The sequence below is a fragment of the Chiloscyllium punctatum genome, chromosome 52, assembly GCF_047496795.1.
Source record: "Chiloscyllium punctatum isolate Juve2018m chromosome 52, sChiPun1.3, whole genome shotgun sequence".
Taxonomy (NCBI): Eukaryota; Metazoa; Chordata; class Chondrichthyes; order Orectolobiformes; family Hemiscylliidae; genus Chiloscyllium; species Chiloscyllium punctatum.
The window spans coordinates 14,907,520-14,928,606 of record NC_092790.1 but is presented as its reverse complement, the minus strand read 5'-3'; the positions used below and the strand labels follow the sequence as shown (position 1 = coordinate 14,928,606).

General features: G+C 45.1%; 3 protein-coding genes, 2 long non-coding RNA genes and 1 pseudogene across 12 annotated transcripts in view; 2 read left to right on the top strand and 4 right to left on the bottom strand.

Annotated features, from left to right (window-relative positions):
- The window catches only part of LOC140470774 (uncharacterized), a 28,623-nt gene extending 22,025 nt beyond the window's left edge, over positions 1–6,598 (bottom strand). For 2 of the 3 annotated variants that reach the window (XR_011956680.1, XR_011956679.1), the window contains exon 1: positions 6,293–6,598. This is a non-coding gene — a long non-coding RNA (uncharacterized lncRNA). The remainder of the gene's footprint in view (positions 1–6,292) is intronic. The other variant, XR_011956681.1, reaches the window with a different exon arrangement.
- LOC140470724 (histone H2B 1/2-like) overlaps positions 1–21,087 on the top strand; it is a 698,799-nt gene that overhangs the window by 409,480 nt on the left and 268,232 nt on the right. The gene's annotated exons all lie outside the window — the stretch shown is intronic.
- Positions 6,747–7,299, top strand: LOC140470753 (histone H4). Its single transcript, XM_072566785.1, has one exon. The coding sequence runs from the start codon at positions 6,799–6,801 to the stop codon at positions 7,108–7,110; it is 312 nt and encodes a 103-aa protein (XP_072422886.1). The 5' UTR covers positions 6,747–6,798; the 3' UTR covers positions 7,111–7,299.
- Positions 7,467–8,078, bottom strand: LOC140470667 (histone H2A-like; annotated as a pseudogene).
- LOC140470978 (histone H2B 1/2-like) lies at positions 9,847–10,508 on the bottom strand. Its single transcript, XM_072566893.1, has one exon. It carries the CDS (start codon positions 10,493–10,495, stop codon positions 10,040–10,042), a length of 456 nt encoding a protein of 151 aa, XP_072422994.1. The 5' UTR covers positions 10,496–10,508; the 3' UTR covers positions 9,847–10,039.
- LOC140470784 (uncharacterized) overlaps positions 14,262–21,087 on the bottom strand; it is a 203,025-nt gene continuing 196,199 nt past the window's right edge. For 2 of the 3 annotated variants that reach the window (XR_011956698.1, XR_011956697.1), the window contains exon 4: positions 14,262–20,638. This is a non-coding gene — a long non-coding RNA (uncharacterized lncRNA). The remainder of the gene's footprint in view (positions 20,639–21,087) is intronic. The other variant, XR_011956699.1, reaches the window with a different exon arrangement.

Here is a 21,087-nt window from a genome sequence, read left to right as displayed (position 1 = left end):
GACCAGATTAGGTTAGGATATCTGGTCGGCATGGACAAGTTGCACCGAAGGGTCTGTTTCCATGCTATACATCTCTATGTCTCGATGACTTTTTGGTAACTCTTGCCCTGTCGGTGAGCACAGTTTCCCTCCATCTCTGTACTTAACCCTGACTTTTTTTTTTAAAGAACTTACCTCGACGCCAACGGTCTTTTTGCAGCAGAGAGCGGCGGGAGCTGGGCAGAAGTGAAGTCGGAGTGCAAAGCCGGTCGGGAAGGTAAGTGATTGTTATTTGAGTGGGTGTGTTCTAGACCCCAGGTCCTTCAAAGTCGGGCCTCCCTCCCACACTCCTCCTCTAACCTAAATTAAAAGTCTACAGACTTGCCCTAAAAAGAGGGTCTAAGGACGTTCCTGTGGATTGAAGAGTGAGGCTTTAGCTCAGGAGTCTTTGACAAGGAGGTTGAGTGAAGTGATTATGCCACAGTTGAAGAGGGTGAAGACATGACTGCCTAGCTGGTTCAGTGTGCTAGGTGCTTGATGTGGGAGGTCAACAACTCTGCTGTGTCTGGCTCGTATAAGTGTGGAAAGTGTGTGCACGTTCAGCTACTGACAGAGCATATTGCAGCGCTGATGAAAGAACTCGAGGACCTTAGGCTCATCTGAGAGAACGAGATCTTTCTGGACAAGACCAAGCGAGGTTATTACACTGACCATACCAGAAGAGAGCAGACGATGAGGAAGGCAGAGAGGAGACAGGTGTAAAGACCCCGGGAGAAGTACCGGTCAGGAACAAGTTGAATCTTTTGGAAACAGCAGAGACAGATGAAACTGCCAGTCCGCGAGGCGGCCAGGACTGTCAATCAATAGTTGGCGTGGAGGCACAGCGGAAGACTCTGACATCGCACAGAGCCGTGGTAATAGGGGACTCCATAGTGAGAGGAACTGACCGGGGTTTTTGTGGCAGCAGGCGGGACTTAAGGATGGTGTGTTGCCTTCCTGGTTCTAGGGTTAAAGACATCGCAGACAGAGTGCAGGAAATCCTCAAGGACGAAGGTGAAGAGCCAGAGGTGGTGGTACATGTCGGCACAAATGATGTGGGGAAGGAGGAGGAGGAACATAGTACAGCGGGACTTCGGAGAACTAGGAAGAAGGCTAAAAAGCATAATGTCCAGGGTGGTTATCTCCGGTTTTAAATTCATGGATCGCTGGAGTATGTTTTGTGGTAAGCATAAATTATACAAGAGAGACAGTTTGCACCCTAATAGGTTAGGGACCAGCATTCTGCAGGCAGGTTTGCTACTGCAACACAGCTACATTTAAACTAAGTGGTGGGGGGGGGGGGGGGAGGCAAACTGGATGTTTAAGAAGGAAATTGAATGGAAAGTTAGAACAAGGGAAGTCAAGAAAGACAACTATCAGTGAAGCAGAAAACTCAAAAAAGGGATCATGCTGTAAGGTTGAGTGAAATAGGAGTTGATGGGAAGGGTGAAGGCAGTAACAAATTAAAAATACTATACATGAACGCACGAAGCATTAGAAATAAGATGGATGAGCTTGAGGCTCTTTTAGAAATTGGCAGATACGAAATTGTGGGGATAACTGAGACATGGCTTCAAGTGGACAGGGCCTGGGAAATGAATATTCAAGGCTACACGTGCTACCGTAAGGACAGTCTGATGGGCAGAGGAGGAGGGGTGGCCATGTTGGTAAGGAATGATATTCAATCCCTTGCGCAGGGGGACCTAGAATCAGGGGATGTAGAGTCAGTATGGATAGAGCTGAGAAATTCTAAAGGTAAAAAGACCCTCTTGGGAGTTATCTACAGGTCCCCAACCAGTAGTCTGGATGTCGGATGTAAGTTGAATCAGGAGCTGAAATTGGCCTGTCGCAAAGATGTTACTACAGTTGTTATGTGGGATTTCAACATGCAGGTAGACTGGGAGAATCAGGATGGTATTGGACTCCAAGAAAGAGGCTTTGTGGAGTGCCTCCGAGATGGATTCTTAGAACAGCTGGTGCTGGAGCCGACCAGGGAGAAGGCAATTCTGGATCTGGTATTGTGCAACGAACCAGAATTGATCAGGGACTTTGAAGTGAAGGAGCCGTTGGGAAGTAGTGACCACAATACAATAAGCTTCAATCTGCAATTTGAGAGGGAGAGGGTACAATCGGAAGTGACAATATTTCTGTTAAATATTTGTGGGCGGCACGGTGGCACAGTGGTTAGCACTGCTGCCTCACAGTGCCAGAGATCCGGGTTAAATTCCCGCCTCAGGCGACTCTCTGTGCGGAGTTTGCACGTTCTCCCCGTGTCTGCGTGGGTTTCCTCCAGGTGGTCCGGTTTCCTCCCACACTCCATAGATGTGCAGGTCAGGTGAATTGGCTATGCTAAATTGCCCGTAGTGTTAGGTAAGGGGTGGATGTTTGGGTATGGGTGGGTTGCGCTTCGACGGGTGCGGTGTGGACTTGTTGGGCCGAAGGGCCTTTTTCCACACTGTAAGTAATCTAATCTAATCTAAAAGTGGAACTATGGAGCTATGAGGGAGGAGCTGGCCAAAGTTCAATGGTGCAATATCTTAGCAGGGATGACAGTGGTATTTCTTGGTATCATGCAGAAGATGCAGGATCAGTTCATTCCAAAAAGGAAGAAAGATCCTCGGAGGAGGCATGTGTGGCCATGGCTGATGAGGGAAGTTAAGAAACATATAAAGTTAAAAGAGAAAAAGTATAACATAGCAAAGATAAGTGGGAAAACGGAAGACTGGGAAGCTTTTAAAGAGCAACAGAGGATTACTAAGAAGGAAATATGCAGAGACAAAATGAGGTACAAAGGTAAACTGGCCAAAAATATAAAGGAGGATAGTAAAAGCTTTTTTAGGAATGTGAAAAGGAAAAAAATGGTTAAGACTAAAATTGGGCCCTTGAAGACAGAAGCAGAGGAATATATTACAGGGAACAAAGAAATGACAGAAGAATTGAATTGGTACTTCAGGTCTGTGTTCACTGGGGAAGACACAAGCAATCTCACTATGGTAACAGTGGCTGAAGGACCTGAACTTAAGGGAATTTATATTTTCCAGGAATTGGTGTTGGAGAGGCTGATGGGTCTGAAGGTTGATAAGTCCCGGGGCCTGATGGTCTACATCCCAGGGTACTGAAGGAGGTGGCTCGAGAAATCGTGGATGCGTTGGTGATTATTTTCCAGAGTTCGATAGATTCAGGATCAGTTCCTGTGGATTGGAGGGTGGCTAATGTTGTACCACTTTTAAAGAAAGGTGGGAGAGGGAAAGCAGGAAATTATAGACCAGTTAGTCTGACCTCAGTGGTGGGAAAGATGCTGGAGTCTATTATAAAGGATGAAAGTACGACACATCTGGATAGCAGTAACAGGATAGGTCAGACTCAGCATGGATTTATGAAGGGGGAAATCATGCTTGACTAATCTTCTGGAACTTTTTGAGGATGTAACTCTGAAGATGGACAAGGGAAATCCAGTAGATGTAGTGTACATGGACTTTCAGAAAGCTTTTGATAAAGTCCCACATAGGAGGTTAGTGAGCAAAATTGGGGTGCATGGTATTGGGGGCAAAGTACTAACTTGGATTGAAAGTTGGTTGCCTGACAGGAAACAAAGAGTAGTGATAAACAGCTCCATTTTGGAATGGCAGGCAGCAACCAGTGGGGTACCGCAGGGATCAGTACTGCGACCGCAGCTTTTTACAATGGGCGGCACGGTGGTTAGCACTGCTGCCTCACAGCGCCGGAGACCCGGGTTCAATTCCCGCCTCAGGCGACTGACTGTGTGTAGTTTGCACGTTCTCCCCGTGTCTGCGTGGGTTTCCTCCGGGTGCTCCGGTTTCCTCCCACAGTCACAAAGATGTGCATGTTAGGTGAATTGGCCATGCTAAATTGCCCATAGTGTTAGGTAAGGGGTAAATGTAGGGGTATGGGTGGGTTGCGCTTCGGCGGGTCGGTGTGGACTTGTTGGTCCGAAGGGCCTGTTTCCACACTGTAAAGTAATCTAATCTAATCTAAAAAAAAATATGTTAATGATATAGAAGATGGTATTAGTAATAACATTAGCAGATTTGCTGATGATACTAATCTGGGTGGCAGGGTGAAATGTGAGGAGGATGTTAGGAGATTGCAGGGTGACCTAGACAGGTTAAGTGAGTGGTCAGACGCAGTTTAATGTGGATGAATGTATGGTTATCCACTTTGGTGGCAAGAACAGGAAGGCAGATTACTACCTAAATGGAATCAATTTAGGTAAAGGGATAGAACAAAGAGATCTGGGTGTTCTTGTACACCAGTTAATGAAGGTAAGCATGCAGTTAGTTAAGAAGGCTAAAAGCATGTTGGCCTTCATAACAAGAGGGATTGAGTATAGAAGCAAAGAGATTCTTCTGCAGCTGTACAGGGCCCTGGTGAGACCACACCTGGAGTATTGTGTGCAGTTCTGGTCTCCAAATTTGAGGAAAGATATTCTGGCTACTGAGGGAGTGCAGCATAGGTTCACAAGGTCAATTCCTGGAATGGTGTGATTACCTTACACTGAAAGACTGGAGCGGCTGGGCTTGTATATGCTTGACTTTAGAAGACTGAGAGGGGATCTGATTGAGACATATAAGATTATTAAAGGATTGGACACTCTGGAGGCAGGATACATGTTTCCACTGATGATTGAGTGCCGAACCAGAGGACACAGCTTAAAAGTACGAGATAGACCGTTTAGGACAGAGATGAGGAGAAACTTCTTCACCCAGAGAGTGGTGGCTGTGTGGAATGCTCTGCCCCAGAGGGCAGTTGAGGCCCAGTCTCTGGATTCATGTAAGACAGAGTTGGATAGAGCTCTCAAGGATTGTGGAATCAAGGGTTATGGAGATAAGGCAGAAACAGGATAATGATTAAGGATGATCAGCCATGTGGGCGGCACGGTGGCACAGTGGTTAGCACTGCTGCCTCACAGCGCCAGAGACCCGGGTTCAATTCCCGCCTCAGGCGACTGACTGTGTGGAGTTTGCTGCGTGGGTTTCCTCCGGGTGCTCCGGTTTCCTCCCACAGTCCAAAGATGTGCAGGTCAGGTGAATTGGCCATGCTAAATTGCCCGTAGTGTTAGGTAAGGGGTAGATGTAGATGTAGGGGTATGGGTGGGTTACGCTTCGGCAGGGCGGTGTGGACTTGTTGGGCCGAAGGGCCTGTTTCCACACTAAGTAATCTAATCTAATCATATTGAATGGTGGTGCAGGCTCAAAGGGCAAAATGGCCTCCTCCTGCATCTATTGTCTTCACTGATGGTTGTTGAAACAATGCAACAATGTGGCCTATTTGTCTATCTTCATTGTAACTTTGAAATTGTCCTTAATAACTGCAAATTTTAATGCTGTTCCTGAATGTCTATTTTGGATGTGGATTCAGTTTATCTATCTTCAAAGCTGGTGTGTAAACTTCAATGGGGTCTATACCTTGTGTTTGTTAGAGGCAGCTGGTCACTCTTTGCTTAGAACTGAGGAAGTATTACAGCATCTTCGTCCCTCAGGTGTTTGTCTGAAGGAAGACACAGGGACACCACCTGTGGCTAGTCTGGCAAGATTGAACTGATCATTGTCACATTCATTGCGTCTTCATTAGGATGTATATTTTTTTTTATCTTGAAAGCCAACAACTTCACCAAAACCACGGCTCTGATTCCATTGTTTCCCTGAGCTGCTCCTTGTCTGGGGATTGTGTTTGTTTTTCAGGTGATTCGATACCAATTGATTTGGAGATGCTGGTGTTGGACTGGGGTGTACAATGTTAAAATCACACATGAGGTTCTTCCAAAAAATAAATCTGTTGGACTATAACCTGGTGCTGTGTGATTTTTAACTTGGTATCAATTGAGTCAGACCTAGAAACTGAGCAACAACTGCCCAGCACCATGAATGGGAGTACTCAACCACCAGGATGCTTACACAGTTCAATATCCAACTCCCCAACTACCTGTTGGAAATAGGAAAAACGGCGCTATTTCTAATGTTTTTACCAAGACCCCAGTGTATGTCCCTTTACAAGAGTATCACATTCCGACAGTTAGTCCAAACAACCTCAAGAAAAAGCGGGAAACAGATTGAAATTAAAACAGAGTTCAGAGCATTGCAAACGACAAGAATGTCCCACAGCAGCTTCTTCCCGCTCTCCCTCCCTCAGCAGGCCCACACACAGCCCGAGAAAGGCCTCTCTCTTCCCCCCAGCCCGCTCACTCCAAGTTCCGGGACCAGTTCCTGCTCCGCTCGGCCTCTTACAAACAGCCCCCGGTTCTCCCTGAACTCACCCCGAATCAATCCCGGTCTCGGAGCCCCCTCTGTGTCCCAGGCTCCCATCCCGATGTGCTGCTGGAAGGAGCCTGCTGTTCCCTCCCTTCCCTGGGCGCTGATCTCTCCATTGCGGTCTGTTTCAAACAAACCTCTTGCACTCACTGAGTAAATGCTCCTCAATGGCAGCGCTGGGGGAGGGTCTCACGCATGCGCTCCTCTACTCAGGATCAATCAGCTTTGGGGAGCTAAAAACAATGACTGCAGATGCTGGAAACCAGATTCTGGATTCGTGGTGCTGGGGAGAAAAGGTTCAGTCCCAGATACAGTTGGGGCGGGAGTGAGCTGGAGGCGGAGCTGGATGATCAAAGCTATTTCCCTGCTCTGTCTGTCACTCAGTTTCCTCTCCGGACCCGCCTCTCACTCTCTGTCAGCTCTTTCTCAGTCAGGTCGGGCCGGGCTCTATAAAAAAGGAAGGGGAGGCCTCTCGGCTCTCATTCGGCAGCGGTTGGAGTGAAGAAGCGTGATGTCTGGAAGAGGTAAAGGAGGCAAAGGCCTGGGAAAAGGCGGAGCGAAGCGGCACCGCAAAGTGCTCCGTGATAACATCCAGGGTATCACCAAACCAGCCATCCGGCGCCTGGCTCGCCGTGGCGGGGTCAAGCGCATCTCGGGCTTGATCTACGAGGAGACCCGCGGGGTGCTGAAGGTTTTCCTGGAGAATGTGATCAGGGATGCGGTCACCTACACTGAGCACGCCAAGCGCAAGACGGTCACCGCCATGGATGTGGTGTACGCTCTGAAACGTCAGGGCCGCACTCTCTATGGATTCGGCGGCTGAGCATAAAGCGACCGTTTTCCAGCGAACCCAAAGGCTCTTTTCAGAGCCACCCAAACCGTCCGGGAGGGAGCGGAGACCTGAGGACGGGGAAGGCAGCGCATACTGAGGGGATTGTTATTGTGGGCGGTTATTTCGCGATTTCTAAAAAATTATTTCAGTTCCGAAAATATACTAATACCGTGTACGGCAGACACCAGAGTGGACGATCACTTTTTTGCTGTTTACTGGATGCTGCCTGAACTGCTGTGCTTTTCCATCACTACACCCATCTAGACTCTATTGATATCCGGTACATAGGCGAGCGCTCTCCACATTAAAAGGAAAAGAATCAATCGACAGAAAGTTTAGCCCCTTTCACAGATGCTGGGAGTGGCTCTTAAAAGAGCCTTTGAGTTGTCAGATTCAAGAATACTCTCTTCACTTTTTAGAGGCGCCCCCAGCGGCGGTTTTCTTGGGCAGCAGCACGGCCTGGATATTAGGCAGCACCCCGCCCTGAGCGATGGTCACCCCTCCCAGCAGCTTGTTGAGCTCCTCGTCGTTGCGCACGGCCAGCTGTAGGTGCCTGGGGATGATGCGGGTCTTCTTGTTGTCCCGGGCCGCGTTGCCGGCCAGCTCCAGGATTTCAGCCGTCAGATACTCCAGCACCGCAGCCAGATAGACCGGCGCTCCGGCACCCACACGCTCAGCATAGTTACCCTTTCTCAGGAGCCTGTGAACACGGCCCACCGGGAACTGCAGGCCAGCCCGGGACGACCGAGACTTCGCCTTGGCGCGACCTTTCCCACCGCCCTTTCCTCTTCCAGACATCGCCACAATCTCACAAACACTTTCACAGAGAATACTACACTCCGCCCACATTGCGGCCTCTTATACCTTCGGGAGGGATGGTGGGGCGGCCGTTTCTGATTGGACCCATTGTTCAGCCCCTCCTAATGTTGTTCCAATTCCCAATCAGATATCTGCCTCATTCCCCAATCCGGAGAGGGCACGGGGAGGGGGTGTAAAGCGGAAAGTCCCTGCGCCAAATCATCAACCGCTTTCTTTCCAGTTTGAAAAGCCCGCCAATTTCGAAACGAAAGACTATGTTTTACAGGAAAAATGAAGTACAAAAAATGTGAAAGTTTAAAAACGTTAATACAATTGTCAATTTACTTTTAGTTTACAAATATATAGTTCTTTTGAGGTTGTGACTAGAAAAGTTGATGAGGGTTGAGATGTGGATGTGGTGTATGTGGACTTCAGCAAGGCATTTGATAAGGTTCCCCATGGTAGACTAATTCAGAAGGTCAGGTTGAATGGGATTCAGGGGAACATTGCTGTCTGGATACAGAATTGGCTGGCCAACAGAAGACAGCGAGTGGTAGGAGAAGGAAAATATTCTGCCTGGAAGTCTGTGGTGAGTGGTGTTCCACAGGGCTCTGTCCTTGGGCCTATATTGTTGGTAATTTTTATTAATGACTTGGATGAGGGGATTGAAGGAAGGGGCAGCTTGTTTGCAGATGACACAAAGGTTGGAGGTGTCGTTGACAGTATACAGGGCTGTTGTAGGCTGCAGCGGGACATTGACAGGATGCAGAGATGGGCTGAGAGGTGGCAGATGGAGTTCAACCTGGATAAATGCGAGGTGATGCATTTTGGAAGGTCGAATTTGAAAGCTGAGTAAAGGATTAAGGATAGGATTCTTGGCATTGTGGAGGAACAGAGGGATCTTGGTGTGCAGATGCACAGATCCCTTAAAATGGCCACCAAATTGGACAGGGTTGTTAAGAAAGCATATGGTGTCTTGGCTTTCATTAACAGGGGGATTGAGTTTAAGAGTCGTGAGATCTTGTTGCAGCTCTATAAAACTTTGGTTAGACCGCACTTGGAATACTGTGTCCAGTTCTGGTCGCCCTCTTTTAAGAAAGATGTGTATACTTTGGAGAGGGTTCAGAGGAGGTTTACCAGGATGCTGCCTGGAGTGGAGGGCTTATCTTATGAAGAGAGGTTGACTGAGCTCGGACTTTTTGCATTGCAGAAAAGGAGGAGGAGAGGGGACCTAATTGGAGGTAAACAAGACAATGAGGCATAGATGGTCAACAGCCAGAGACTATTTCCCAGGGCTGAAATTACTAACACAAGGGGTCATAGTTTTAAGCTGGTTGGAGGAAAGTATAGAGGGGATGTCAGAGGCGGGTTCTTTGGACAGAGAGTTGAGAGATCGAATGTGTTGCCAGCAGCAGTTGTGGAGGCAGGGTCTTTGGGGACATTTGAGACTCCTGGACATGCATATGATCACAAATTTAAGGGTGCATACATGAGGATCAGTGGGCTGAAGGGCCTGTTCTGTGCTGTACTATATACTTCACACCATCTTGCTCGCCCTCATTTGCCGACCTCTATCTGTCCACTTCTGATTTTGAAAGCGGGTTATTTTCTAAAGCTGAAACCTGTCTTTTCACTTGACATTTCTTTAGCACACCCAACATGCTGAGAAAGCGGCACACAACGTTCCTCCGGCTCAGGATCAATGGAGAACACGGATTTTAGACAATCTTTTAAAGTCGTCCTCCCTTGTCGCTCTCGATCAGATTCAGCAAAAGCTCCACATTTCAGTCCCGTAGCTGTGTTGGTGTTCTCTCGGATCACTTTGAAAGTCCCTCGACACAGGAAGTGGGACTGAAAGACGTCGGCACTTTTTGTCTGCCACAAGATGAAAAATGACTCACTGGCGCTTAATCCGCTTTCTCCAACCTAACCCCCATTAATTCACGAAGTACTTGCAAAAACAAATGCATATCGCACTAAAATTAAAAATACCTCAAGGATCATATGCAAACAAAACAATCAAATCTTAAACAATTGGTTCCGCTGTCTCAGAGAAGTTGTGGGTGGCTCTTAGAAGAGCCTTTGGGTTGTGGATGTGTTTGTTTCAGTGCAGTGCGGCCCTTCACTTGGAGCTGGTGTACTTGGTCACCGCCTTTGTACCCTCCGACACGGCGTGCTTGGCCAGCTCCCCGGGCAGCAGCAGCCGCACGGCGGTCTGGATCTCCCGGGAGCTGATGGTGCTGCGCTTGTTGTAATGGGCCAGGCGGGAAGCCTCCCCCGCGATACGCTCGAAAATATCGTTGACGAACGAGTTCATGATGCTCATGGCCTTGGAGGAGATGCCGGTGTCGGGGTGAACCTGCTTCATCACTTTGTAGATATAGATGCCATAACTTTCTTTCCTAGTTCTTTTCCTCCTCTTGCCACCCTTCGCTGGCGCCTTCTTGATGATTTTCTTCGCGCCCTTCTTGGAGGTTTGCTGAGCTTTTTTCTCATCAGCCATAGCGCCGCTCACTTTCAGACACAGAATTAAAGAAAGCAGCCTCGGAGCTCCCTCTTTATAGACTGACGGCGTCATCAATGCTAATGAAGGATGGGGGAACGCCTGGTTCCTGATTGGGTAGTTTACACATGACGATATTCACAAAATCTCAGTTTCTGAATGGTTACTATGATTTGCAATGTGATTCCGTCAGAATCTGCAATGAAATGGGAAATGGATGGTGATTCTGTTCCTGTCAGTCTGACTGAGGGAGATTTATTTTGTCCCTGTCACACAGAAAGCGACTGTGGTATTGGCTCGGTTTCCTTTTGCTCGTTGTTGTGATGATATGGGAGTGGAAGGATGTGTTTCTAGCTCCACACTCTCGACTCCAATCTGTGCCCGTCTGTTTCTGGGATGTATTTTTGTAAACTCTATCCCACAGTCTTTCCATGTCAGTATGTTCCTGGACTGTAATTCAAACCTTCTTAAGCGTAAATTGTTGTTTTACTCCGTCGATGTCATCCATTGACTTTGGACAGACCCATGTCGGACTCACTACCTTCCACTCCCATACCCTATGAAAATCAACTTCTGCAAATTGAAGTTGGGTTTGTAATTATAACTCCAGCATTTCGATAAGGAATAATTCTTTGTATATTGTTACTGACAATATCTGCAATGTCACTGCTGATGTTACGTTATTTATGCCAGTTTCTAGCTAATCAATAGTTGTTATTATATCCTAACAATTTATTACTTTGCAAATGACTCAGTATTTCATGCTGTAACTGCCAGTTTGTTGTTTCTAATTTTGTGTTTACTCAATTTCAGTCAATCACAGGCATGTCAGAGAGCAAATATCTCAACATCTCAAAGTTTCTGATGAAATGGATGGCTAATCCTTTTTCACTCCATCCCTGGTACGTCTCGGTAACTTGTAGCTGAATCGATCAGTATGTGATCTATGAGCACACATATATCAGTAATGGTGAATGATGCCTCCCATTCCTGTCATGCAGATACAGTGCATATGCTGTAGTTATTAATTTCTTTTAGGCTTGTGTCACTTTAAATACCTTAGAGCAGAAGACCATAAGAAGCATGAGAGGTCTGTGGCATTTTTATCTGCCTGTGTACTCTGTCATGAGAACAGATCACAAAGGCTTTAGTTATGATCTTCATCTCATTTTGATGTTTAGCACCCATAGCCAAAGACTCTTATGTATCAAAAAAGATATATGGCTACATTAGCATAAATTGAGCCGATAAACCAACGCTAACTGCTCTCTGTGGAACAGAACAAGCGGAGAATGTTCTACATTTCTTTTTGAGACAGAAAGCTTCCTGCTCAAAACTGCGTCTCTTACTTTGGACCGTCTCATAAGCAGTGACAATCTCCCCGCATCAACTCTGTCAACTCCCTTCAGATCATTTTCTTTTGCCTTGAAGATAATAAATTGTTCTTCAAATCTCCAGTGAGAATATGCCCAACTATTTTATACTTTCAATGAGAGCCTACATATCAATCTACAGCTCAAAGTTTCTGCAATGTGAATATGAGAGTGCAGGGATCAATCTGTCCCAGTAAGATTCTGCTGTGTATACTTGAGTGAAGTTATCACCCTAAACCTGTTGGTTTCTATTGTGTGAATATGTCAGTTTTTGCTCTGTGAATGTGATAATTTAATTATCAATCTGTCCATGTCCGTTTCTGCATTGTTGAAATGTGAACGTAGTTATCAATGTCTACCTGCCATCTTCTCCTAAGTGAACATGTGGGGGTCCGTATTGAAATGTACTTGTTGCTTTGTGACACGAATGTATGAGTGTAGTTATCAATCTTTCCCTGTCAGTTTCTGCCATGTGAATGTATTGATGTAGTTATACATCTGCATTGATGAAGGGGCTTTTAACCAAAACGTTGATTCTTCTGCTCCTCGGATGCTTCTAGAGCTGCTGTTCTTTACCAGCACCACACTCTCAACTCTAATTTCCAGCATCTGCAGTCCTTACCTTTGCCCATCCATCTGTACCTGTCAGTTTCTGATCTGTGAATATGGATGTGGAGTTACTGATCTGTCCATCAGTTTCTCCAATTTGAATATAACAATCTACTTATCTATCTCTCTCAGTTTCTGTGATGCGAAGATGACAGTCCAATTATCTATCTGCCCCTGTCAGATTCTGCTGTATGAATATGGCAGTGTCATTATCAGTATCTACCTGAGCTTTTGCACAGTCAATCTGCCTCATGAGGTTCTAGGTGAATGTAAGAATGTAGTTATTATATACCTGTGAGATTCTGCTCTGGGAATATCTAAGTGTATAATCAAAATGTACTTGTCAGTTCTGCAATGTGAATGTGTTTGTGCAATCATCAGTCTATCCCTGACAGCTTCAACCATATGAATGGATGAGGGCATCTGCACCTGAAAGTTTCTGTGCCTCTCAGTTTGTGTTCTGTGAATAAGTGAGTGTACTTAAATATTTGTCTCTGTTTAACATGACACTTGCAGAAACTGCAGGAGCTCTTTTTACTTCAAATCTCTGATGATCAACATGAATAAGATTTTATCTATTGCCATCCATGTCAGAGTGGCTTGGTGGCACAGTGGTGCTAGGGATGCAATTCAATTCCAGCCTTGGTTCATTACCTGTGTGCAATTTGCATGTTCTGCCCATGTCGGGATGGGTTTCCTCTGGGTGCTCAAGTTTTTTTGCATGGTCCAAACATGTGCAGGTTTGCTGGATGAGGCCATGATAAATTGTCCTGTAGTGTGCAAAGATGTGCAGTGTCAGTGGGTTAAAACAGGGTGAAAACAAGGGCTGCAGATGCTGGAAACCAGATTGCCCAAAACATCAATTTTCCTGCTCCTCGGATGCTACCTGAACTGCTGTGCGTTTCCAGCACCACTCTAGTGTCAGTGGGTTAACTATGATAAATCTGGGTGTTCTTTACACCAGTCAATGAAGGTAAGCATGCAGGTACAGCAGGTAGTGAAGAAGGCTAATAGCATGTTGGCCTCCATAACAACAAGGATTGAGTATAGAAGCAAAGACGTTCTTCTGCAGCTGTACAGGGCCCTGGTGAGACCACACCTGGTGTATTGTGTGCAGTTCTGGTCTCCAAATTTGAGGAAAGACATTCTGGCTATTGAGGGAGTGCAGCGTAGGTTCACGAGGTTAATTCCTGGAATGGTGGGATTACCTGACACTGAAAGACTTGGAGTGACTGGGATTGTATACCTTTGAGTTTAGGAGACTGAGGGGATCTGATTGAGACATATAAGATTATTAAAGGATTGGACACTCTGGAGGCAGGAAACATGTTATCGCTGATGGGTGAGTGCCGAACCAGAGGACACAGCTTAAAAATATGGGGTAGACCATTTAGGACAGAGATTAGGAGAAACTTCTTCACCCTGAGAGTGGTGGCTGTGTGGAATGTTCTGCCCCAGAGGGCAGTGGAGGCCCAGTCTCTGGATTCATTTTAGAAAGAATTGGATAGAGCTCTCCAGGATAGTGGAATCAAGGGTTATAGAGATAAGGCAGGAACAGGATACTGATTTAGGATGATCAGCCATGATCAGATTGAATGGTGCTGTAGGCTCGAAGGGCAGAATGGCCTACTCCTGCACCTATTGTCTAAATGTGGAGTTAGGGATAGGGTGAGGTCTATATCTGGCTGGGATCCACTTTGGTGAGTTGCGGCTGGGGGATGGGCCAAATGAACTCTATCTGCACCGAGAAATTATATCTACTGTAATTGAAAGTAAGACTTTTTAAATACCATTTTCAGTCTCTGACAGCATAAAGCAGTTTGGATAATTTCCACAACTTTTATTCTATGGTACAGGTTATGATTGTAAGTTATATTCTGAATGTGCATTTTGAATTCATTGTTCACATGTTTATAACAAGACCACTATGAGAGCTTTTGCATTCTGTATCCAGTAATCTCTGGGGATCTGTCTAAATGTGTACTTTATTTTAATATTTAATTTCCCTTTAGACCACTTGAAAACAAAGTATTCATTCAGTCATTTTTTATGTGATGTGTTCAGTTTTCACATTGTGGTAACAAATTAAATTGCAATATTTGTTTCAATCTGGCACTTGGCATGCTATCTAATTCCTCCAGTTTGATGCATGAATTACATACAGTCATAGAGTCAGACAGCAAGTTTAAACCATATGAGATAATTGGAGGAATAATTAGCCTGAATACTTATTTTCTTCTTTCCCTATTTAAGTGGAATACATTGTCAGCATGCAATAGGTTCAGTATTTCCAAATAGACAAGTGGAGTTTACTTTTTGACCAACGTTATACTATGCATTAAAATTCTATAGGAAGTTCTCTTGTACACTGGGACTGACATACTTCACTCTTAACTTTCCTGATTAATTTAAGGAAAAGGTAGCACTCCCACCCACGTGGTCCTAGTAGGCATGATTTTTCTATTTTTGCCTACGGACCTATTAACCTGACAGTGTTTCTGTGCTTTGCAAATTATTCTGTACCCACTGTGTAAGGCACCATCTCACTCTTTGTTGTGTCCAGAAACCATCAGTTTCCTTTAAGTCCTTCATTATGGAAATAAGGACATTAACAGGTGCAGTCTGCAACTGTTTGTTCTTCTCTGCGAGTGCAGAACTAATTTTGTTTCTTCCATTCACTTGTACGGTTTGTGTACTTGGGAAGTACTCTCTCCCTGGCAGTCTGTGCTATTTGATCGGACTGTGATAGGGTTTATTGTCCTTCAAAACTCTGCTCAGATGTGACAGCTGGTCAACAGATTAGAGCCATGTTGTCGAGTGAAAAACTTGAAACTAAAATTTCATGCTGACTACTCGGGCTGTTGTGTACACGCACTGATTTTATATATAAAAATGTTTTTTGAATGGAACAGTTGTTATGATACAGGAAGGATGCCCACACGCTTTTGATCCTGCTTCAATCTTCCTGCATTATGTTACTGAAAACAGAGTTTTCAGTTCATGTTTCTAAAGTGAATGGGAACGAGCTTATTTTCTTTTCTTTGACTGTATCTGTAGGATTCACAGACAAGTGAAACCACAGCACGTTGTCACAGAAAGGATCTGTGCTGTTCTTCAGAGTCAAGGAGGTAAAAGCAATGGACCTTGGCACCTCCGATAGTGCAGTGTCTAACTGGGAGTAGTGATACCAAGGTCCGGCCTTCAGAGAGTCACACAGTTATACAGCACAGAAACAGATCCTTTGGTCCAAGCTGTTCATGCTGACCACAGATCCTAATCTGACCTAGTTCCATTTAAGTTAAAAATCTCAACACCAGGTTATAGCGATGAAGGAGCAGTGCACTGAAATCTAATGCTTCCAAATAAATCTGGTGTATGACAAATTGGCGGTGTGATTCTTGACATTGTCCACCCCAGTCCAACACTGGCACCTCCACATCATGGTTGGTTACATTTGCCAGCATTTGGCGCATATCCATCAAAACTGTTTCTATTCTTGTATACATCCAGCTGCCGATAAAAGGTTGTAATTGTACCCACTACCTCCACTTCCTCTGGTAGCTCATTCCATACAAGCACCACCCTCTGTGACAGTGTAACCACACAGGCCCTTTTAAAATATTTTTTCCACAATTCAAATCTGTGCCCTCTATTTTTGCACTCACCCACATTCAGAAAATGACCAGGGCTATTCATCCTTTCATGCCCCTCATGATTTTCTCAACCTGTACAAAGGTCACACCTCATTCTCCGACAGTCCATGGAACAAAGCAACAGCCTGTTCAGCCTCGCCCCCTAACTCAAAACCTCCAGTCCTGGCAATGGAACGTCCTGATGAGAGTAGTGCAGTTGACGTGGTTTACATGGACTGCTGTAAGGCCTTTGTCGAAGCATAACCCCTGACCGGGGAGGAAAGACTCAGCAGGCAGGCAAGCAGCATTCAGGCAAGTGGTAGGTGCTTATTCAAGCAGAAACGGGTTAGTGCAGGGAAAGGGCCAAATTATCTTCCCCTGAGAATGGCCTCAGAAGAGAGGTCCATGACGCAGATTTTTTTTGCAATAAAATGCAATATTGCTTATCAACTTTCTGATAACCATCACATACAACTTGATTATGAAGTTCCTCCCTCTTACTGTGCATACCCTATTCAATGAGACACCTAATCAATGATGGGCATTTCTATGGACAGCCCCAGGATCCCCTGACCTCTGAGTTTAGAGGACACTGTAATCTCTAGGCCTTGCGATCTTTCTATGCATCCTATTCATTCACATTCCAAAGTTATTTTCTATACAGCCTCTGGTTTCTCTCAGTCTAGCTTATCTCTCTCAGGGCAGCTTGAATGCGGTTATTCATTGTATTCCATTTTATCAAGATCAATTCGGACAGTGGGGAAATATATGAAGAAAAACAAAAGGACAGTTTGTTTTGACTTACTTGCCACAGACTTGAAATTTTAATTTGTGTTATAAAAACTTAGTTACAAAATGTAAAGTAATTTAGGTATCCCAACTATTAGCACTTTGTGGGCTGTGAGCAATCTGTTGTGTTCTGGGTGTAAGGGAAGTCATTACCTAAAGCTAGCTAACCTTCACTTCCAAGTTTAAATGCTTCAGTATCTTGCATTTTTTTTATGCTGCAAACTACAGTCATGATGCTACGTCTCTTTATGAGAACCTAATTCCTAATATTCTAACTTATTTCAAGAAACTGAGTACTATAAGAGAACAGCTGAGGGCGCAACAGCTAAAGGTTTTGGGGATTAATGAGCTGTAACTACCACCTGGTGTCTGTCCATTAACTGGGACAATTACCCTTTCGTTTAATGGGGCTGGAGTTACTCACTTATTGGACCTTAGGTCTGTTTCTCAGAACTGTTTAGAATGGCGACAGGCTGGGTCCTTTTTACTTTCCCCGCAGTGGCTTGTTCAATGGTATCATTCTGCCTTACTGTGGGAGTAGGCTGCTTGGTGTAGTTTCTGCCTGCCATTGCATTTCACATCATGCTGTTTAATTCTTAAAGGGCAGTTTGTGTTAACAGACATGGGCCACCCCTACAGCCTTTGACAAAGTCCCATATAAAAGACTGGTCCAAATTCGGCTCTTGGAGTCTCAAGCAAACTGGAGCCGAAATGAGCTATAATGGTGAAGGGTTGTGCTTGTGATTGGAAGCCTGTAACCAACGGTGTACCACAGGGATCACTGCTGGGACCCTTGCTGCTTGTTACGTACATATTAACAATTGGATGTGGATGCAGAATGTATAATTAGTAAGCCTGCAGATGAATTTTTCATGTGGAAATATATGTTTCAGTGCAGCCTTGGAGTGCAATGGGCCTGTTCCTGTGCTGTACTGTTTTTGTTCTATGACATGAAAGTCAGTCGCATTGTTGACAGTGAGGGGGATGGTCTCAGGCTCTGCAATGGCAGATGGAATTTAATCCTGATAAATGTGAGGTAGTGCATTTTGGAAGGTCTTAATAAGGCAAGAATTACACAATGAAGGATTGGTTCCTCGGCAGTACTGAGGAACAAAGTGGCCTTGGTATACAAGTCTACAGATCACAGAAGGCGGAATGGGACTATTTGGCACCACCCTTTTGGCTCTAAACTGTTTTGGCGCTCATTACTTTGACACTGAGCTGGGATCTTGCTGTTGTGGCCATTTTGGAGACATAGATCGAGCAGGGACAGGAATGATTGTCATAGATTCCAGGATTTCAATGTTTCAGTAAGAACAGAGAAGATGGTAAAAAAAGAGGGGGAGGTGTGGCATTTTTATCAAAGACAGTATTACGGTGGCAGAAAGGATATTTGAGGACTTTTCTAAGGAGGTAGCATGGACTGAGGTTAGAAACATTAAAGGAGAGGTCACCCTGTTGGGAGTTTTTTATAGGCCCCAGAATAGTTCCAGAGATGTAGAGGAAAGGATTGTAAAGATGATTCTGGATAGGAGCAGTGTAACAGGGTAGTTGTTATGGGGGACTCTAACTTTCAAAGTATTGACTGGAAATACTTTATGTTGAGTACTTCAGATGGGTCACTTTTTGTCCAATGTGTGCAGAAGAGTTTCCTGTAACAATGTGTAGACAGACCAACCAGGGTCAGTGCCATAACAGATTTGGTACTGGGTAATGGACCCGGCCAGGTGTTAGATTTGGAGGTAGGTGAGTACTTTGGTGAGAGTGACCACAATTTGGTTATGTTTACTTTATGAAGGAAAGGGGGATCTGTTTATACTGCAGGGGCAAGATTTATAACTGGGGGAAAAGGCAATTATGATGCAATTAGACAAGATTTATGATGCATAGGATAGGGAAGAAAACTGCAGGGGATAGGCACAATTGAAATGTGGAGCTTATTCAAGGAACAGCTACTGCGTGTCCTTGATTGGCATGTACTTGTCAGGCCGGGAGGAAGTGGGTGACTGAGGGAGCCATGGTTTACTAAGAAAGTGGATCTCCTGTCAAGAGGATGGCAGCGGCTTATGTCAGGATGAGACGTGAAGGTGCAGTTAGAGCGCTGGAGAGTTACAAGCTAGCCAGGAAAGACCTAAAGAGAGAATTAAGAGGAGCCAGGAGGGGACAAGAGAAGTCTTTGGCAGAAAGGATCAAGAAAAACCATAAAACTGGAAAAAGGATAATACTGAGATACAGGGTACTAGACTAAATGGGATATAGGTTCACAAGGAGGAGGTGTTAGCAATTCTGAAAAATGTGAATATAGATAATCTCCTGGGCTAGATGTGATTTATCCTAGGATTCTCTGGGAAGCCAGGGAGGAGATGGCACAGCCTTTGTCTTTGATCATTAGGTCATCATTGTCTACAAGAATAGTGCCAGATGATTGGAAGGTAACAAATGTTGTCCCCTTGTTCAAGAGGGGAGTAGAGATCACCCTGGTAATTATAGACCAGTGAGCCTTACTTTGGCTGTGGGTAAAGTGTTGGAAAAGGCTAGAAGAGACAGGATTTATAATCATCTCGATAGGAATAAGGTGATTAGGAACAGTCAATATGGTTTTTTGAAGGGTAGGTCATAGAGTCAGAGGTGTACAGCATGGAAACAGACCCTTCGGTCCAACCTGTCCATACTGACCAGATATCCCAACCCAATCTAGTCCCACCTGCCAGCACCCGGCCCATATCCCTCCAAACCCTTCCTATTCATATACCCATCCAGATGCTTTTTAAATGTTGCAATTGTACCAGCCTCCACCACATCCTCTGGCAGCTCATTCCATACACATACCACTCTCTGCGTGAAAAGGTTGCCCCTTAGGTCTCTTTTATATCTTTCCCCTCTCACCCTAAACCTATGCCCTCTAGCTCTGGACTCCCCGACAGCAGGGAAAAGACTTTGTCTATTTATCCTATCCATGCCCCTCACAATTTTGTAAACCTCTATAAGGTCACCCCTCAGCCTCTGACGCTCCAGGGAGAACAGCCCCAACCTGTTCAGCCTCTCCCTGTAGCTCAAATCCTCCAACCCCGGCAACATCCTTGTAAATCTTTTCTGAACCCTTTCAAGTTTCACAACATCTTTCCGATGGAGACCAGAATTGCATTTGAAAGTGGAACTGTAGTCAATAATTAGGAGCCTGACATAGGTATCCTTGCTATTCGGATGTTCCACAGATGAGTATAGGGTCAAGGAGATGGCATCTGCTGTGGACCTGTTGCGCTGGTCAGCAAATTGCAAAGGATCAAGGCAATTTGATAGGCTGGAGTGGATATTAGCCATGACTAATCTCTCGAAGCACTTCATAAATATGGAGGTCAGAGCCACAGGGCGAGAGTCATTGAGGTACGCTGCATGATTTTTCTTTTCCACTTGGATGATGCCGGTCTTCTTAAAGCAAGTGGGGATGTAAGATCGTAGTAAGGAGAGGTTAAAGATGTCCGCGAATACTCTCGCCAACTGGTCAGCACAGGATCTGAGTGCACAGCCAGGAACTCTATTTGGGTCAGTTGTTTTCTGTGGGTTTACTCTCAAGAAAGCCAATCTAATGTCTGTGGCAATGACTGTGGGTATAGGTGCATTCAAGGCTGTTGGGATAGATGACATTGTTTCACTGACTATTCAGCAGAATCCACCTCCCTGGAGTGGTTACATGTCATCCATGACTCTGAGGGCCTGAACTTTTTTCAGTTTGGTATACTGTATTTGCTGTTCACAATGCAGTCTTCTGTGCATGTTCATCCTCCATTCTCCTCCCTCTCTGTCTTCAATGGAATCTTGAGAGAACATGATATCATGTTTTGTGTATTCATTTTACAATGTTCCTTACGTAACAATGATTTCAATACGTGCCTCACAAATCTTAGAGTTCTTTGAGAAGGTGACCAAACAGGTGAATGAGGGGAAAGCAGTTGATGCAGTGTATGTGGATTTCAGTAAAGTATTAGATAAAGTGTTTTCAGTAATTTTTCCAATGGTAGGCTACTGCACAAAATACGGAGGCATGGGATTGAGGGTGATTTAGCGGTTTGCTTCAGAAATTGGCTAGCTGAAAGATGACACAGGGTGATGATTGATTGGAGATACTCATCTTGGAGTTAAGTTACTCGTGGTGTACCGCAAGGATCTGTTTTGGGTCCACTGCTGTTTATCATTTTTATAAATGACCTGGATGAGGGTGTAGAAGGATGGGTTAATAAATTTGCGGATGACACGGAGGTTGGTG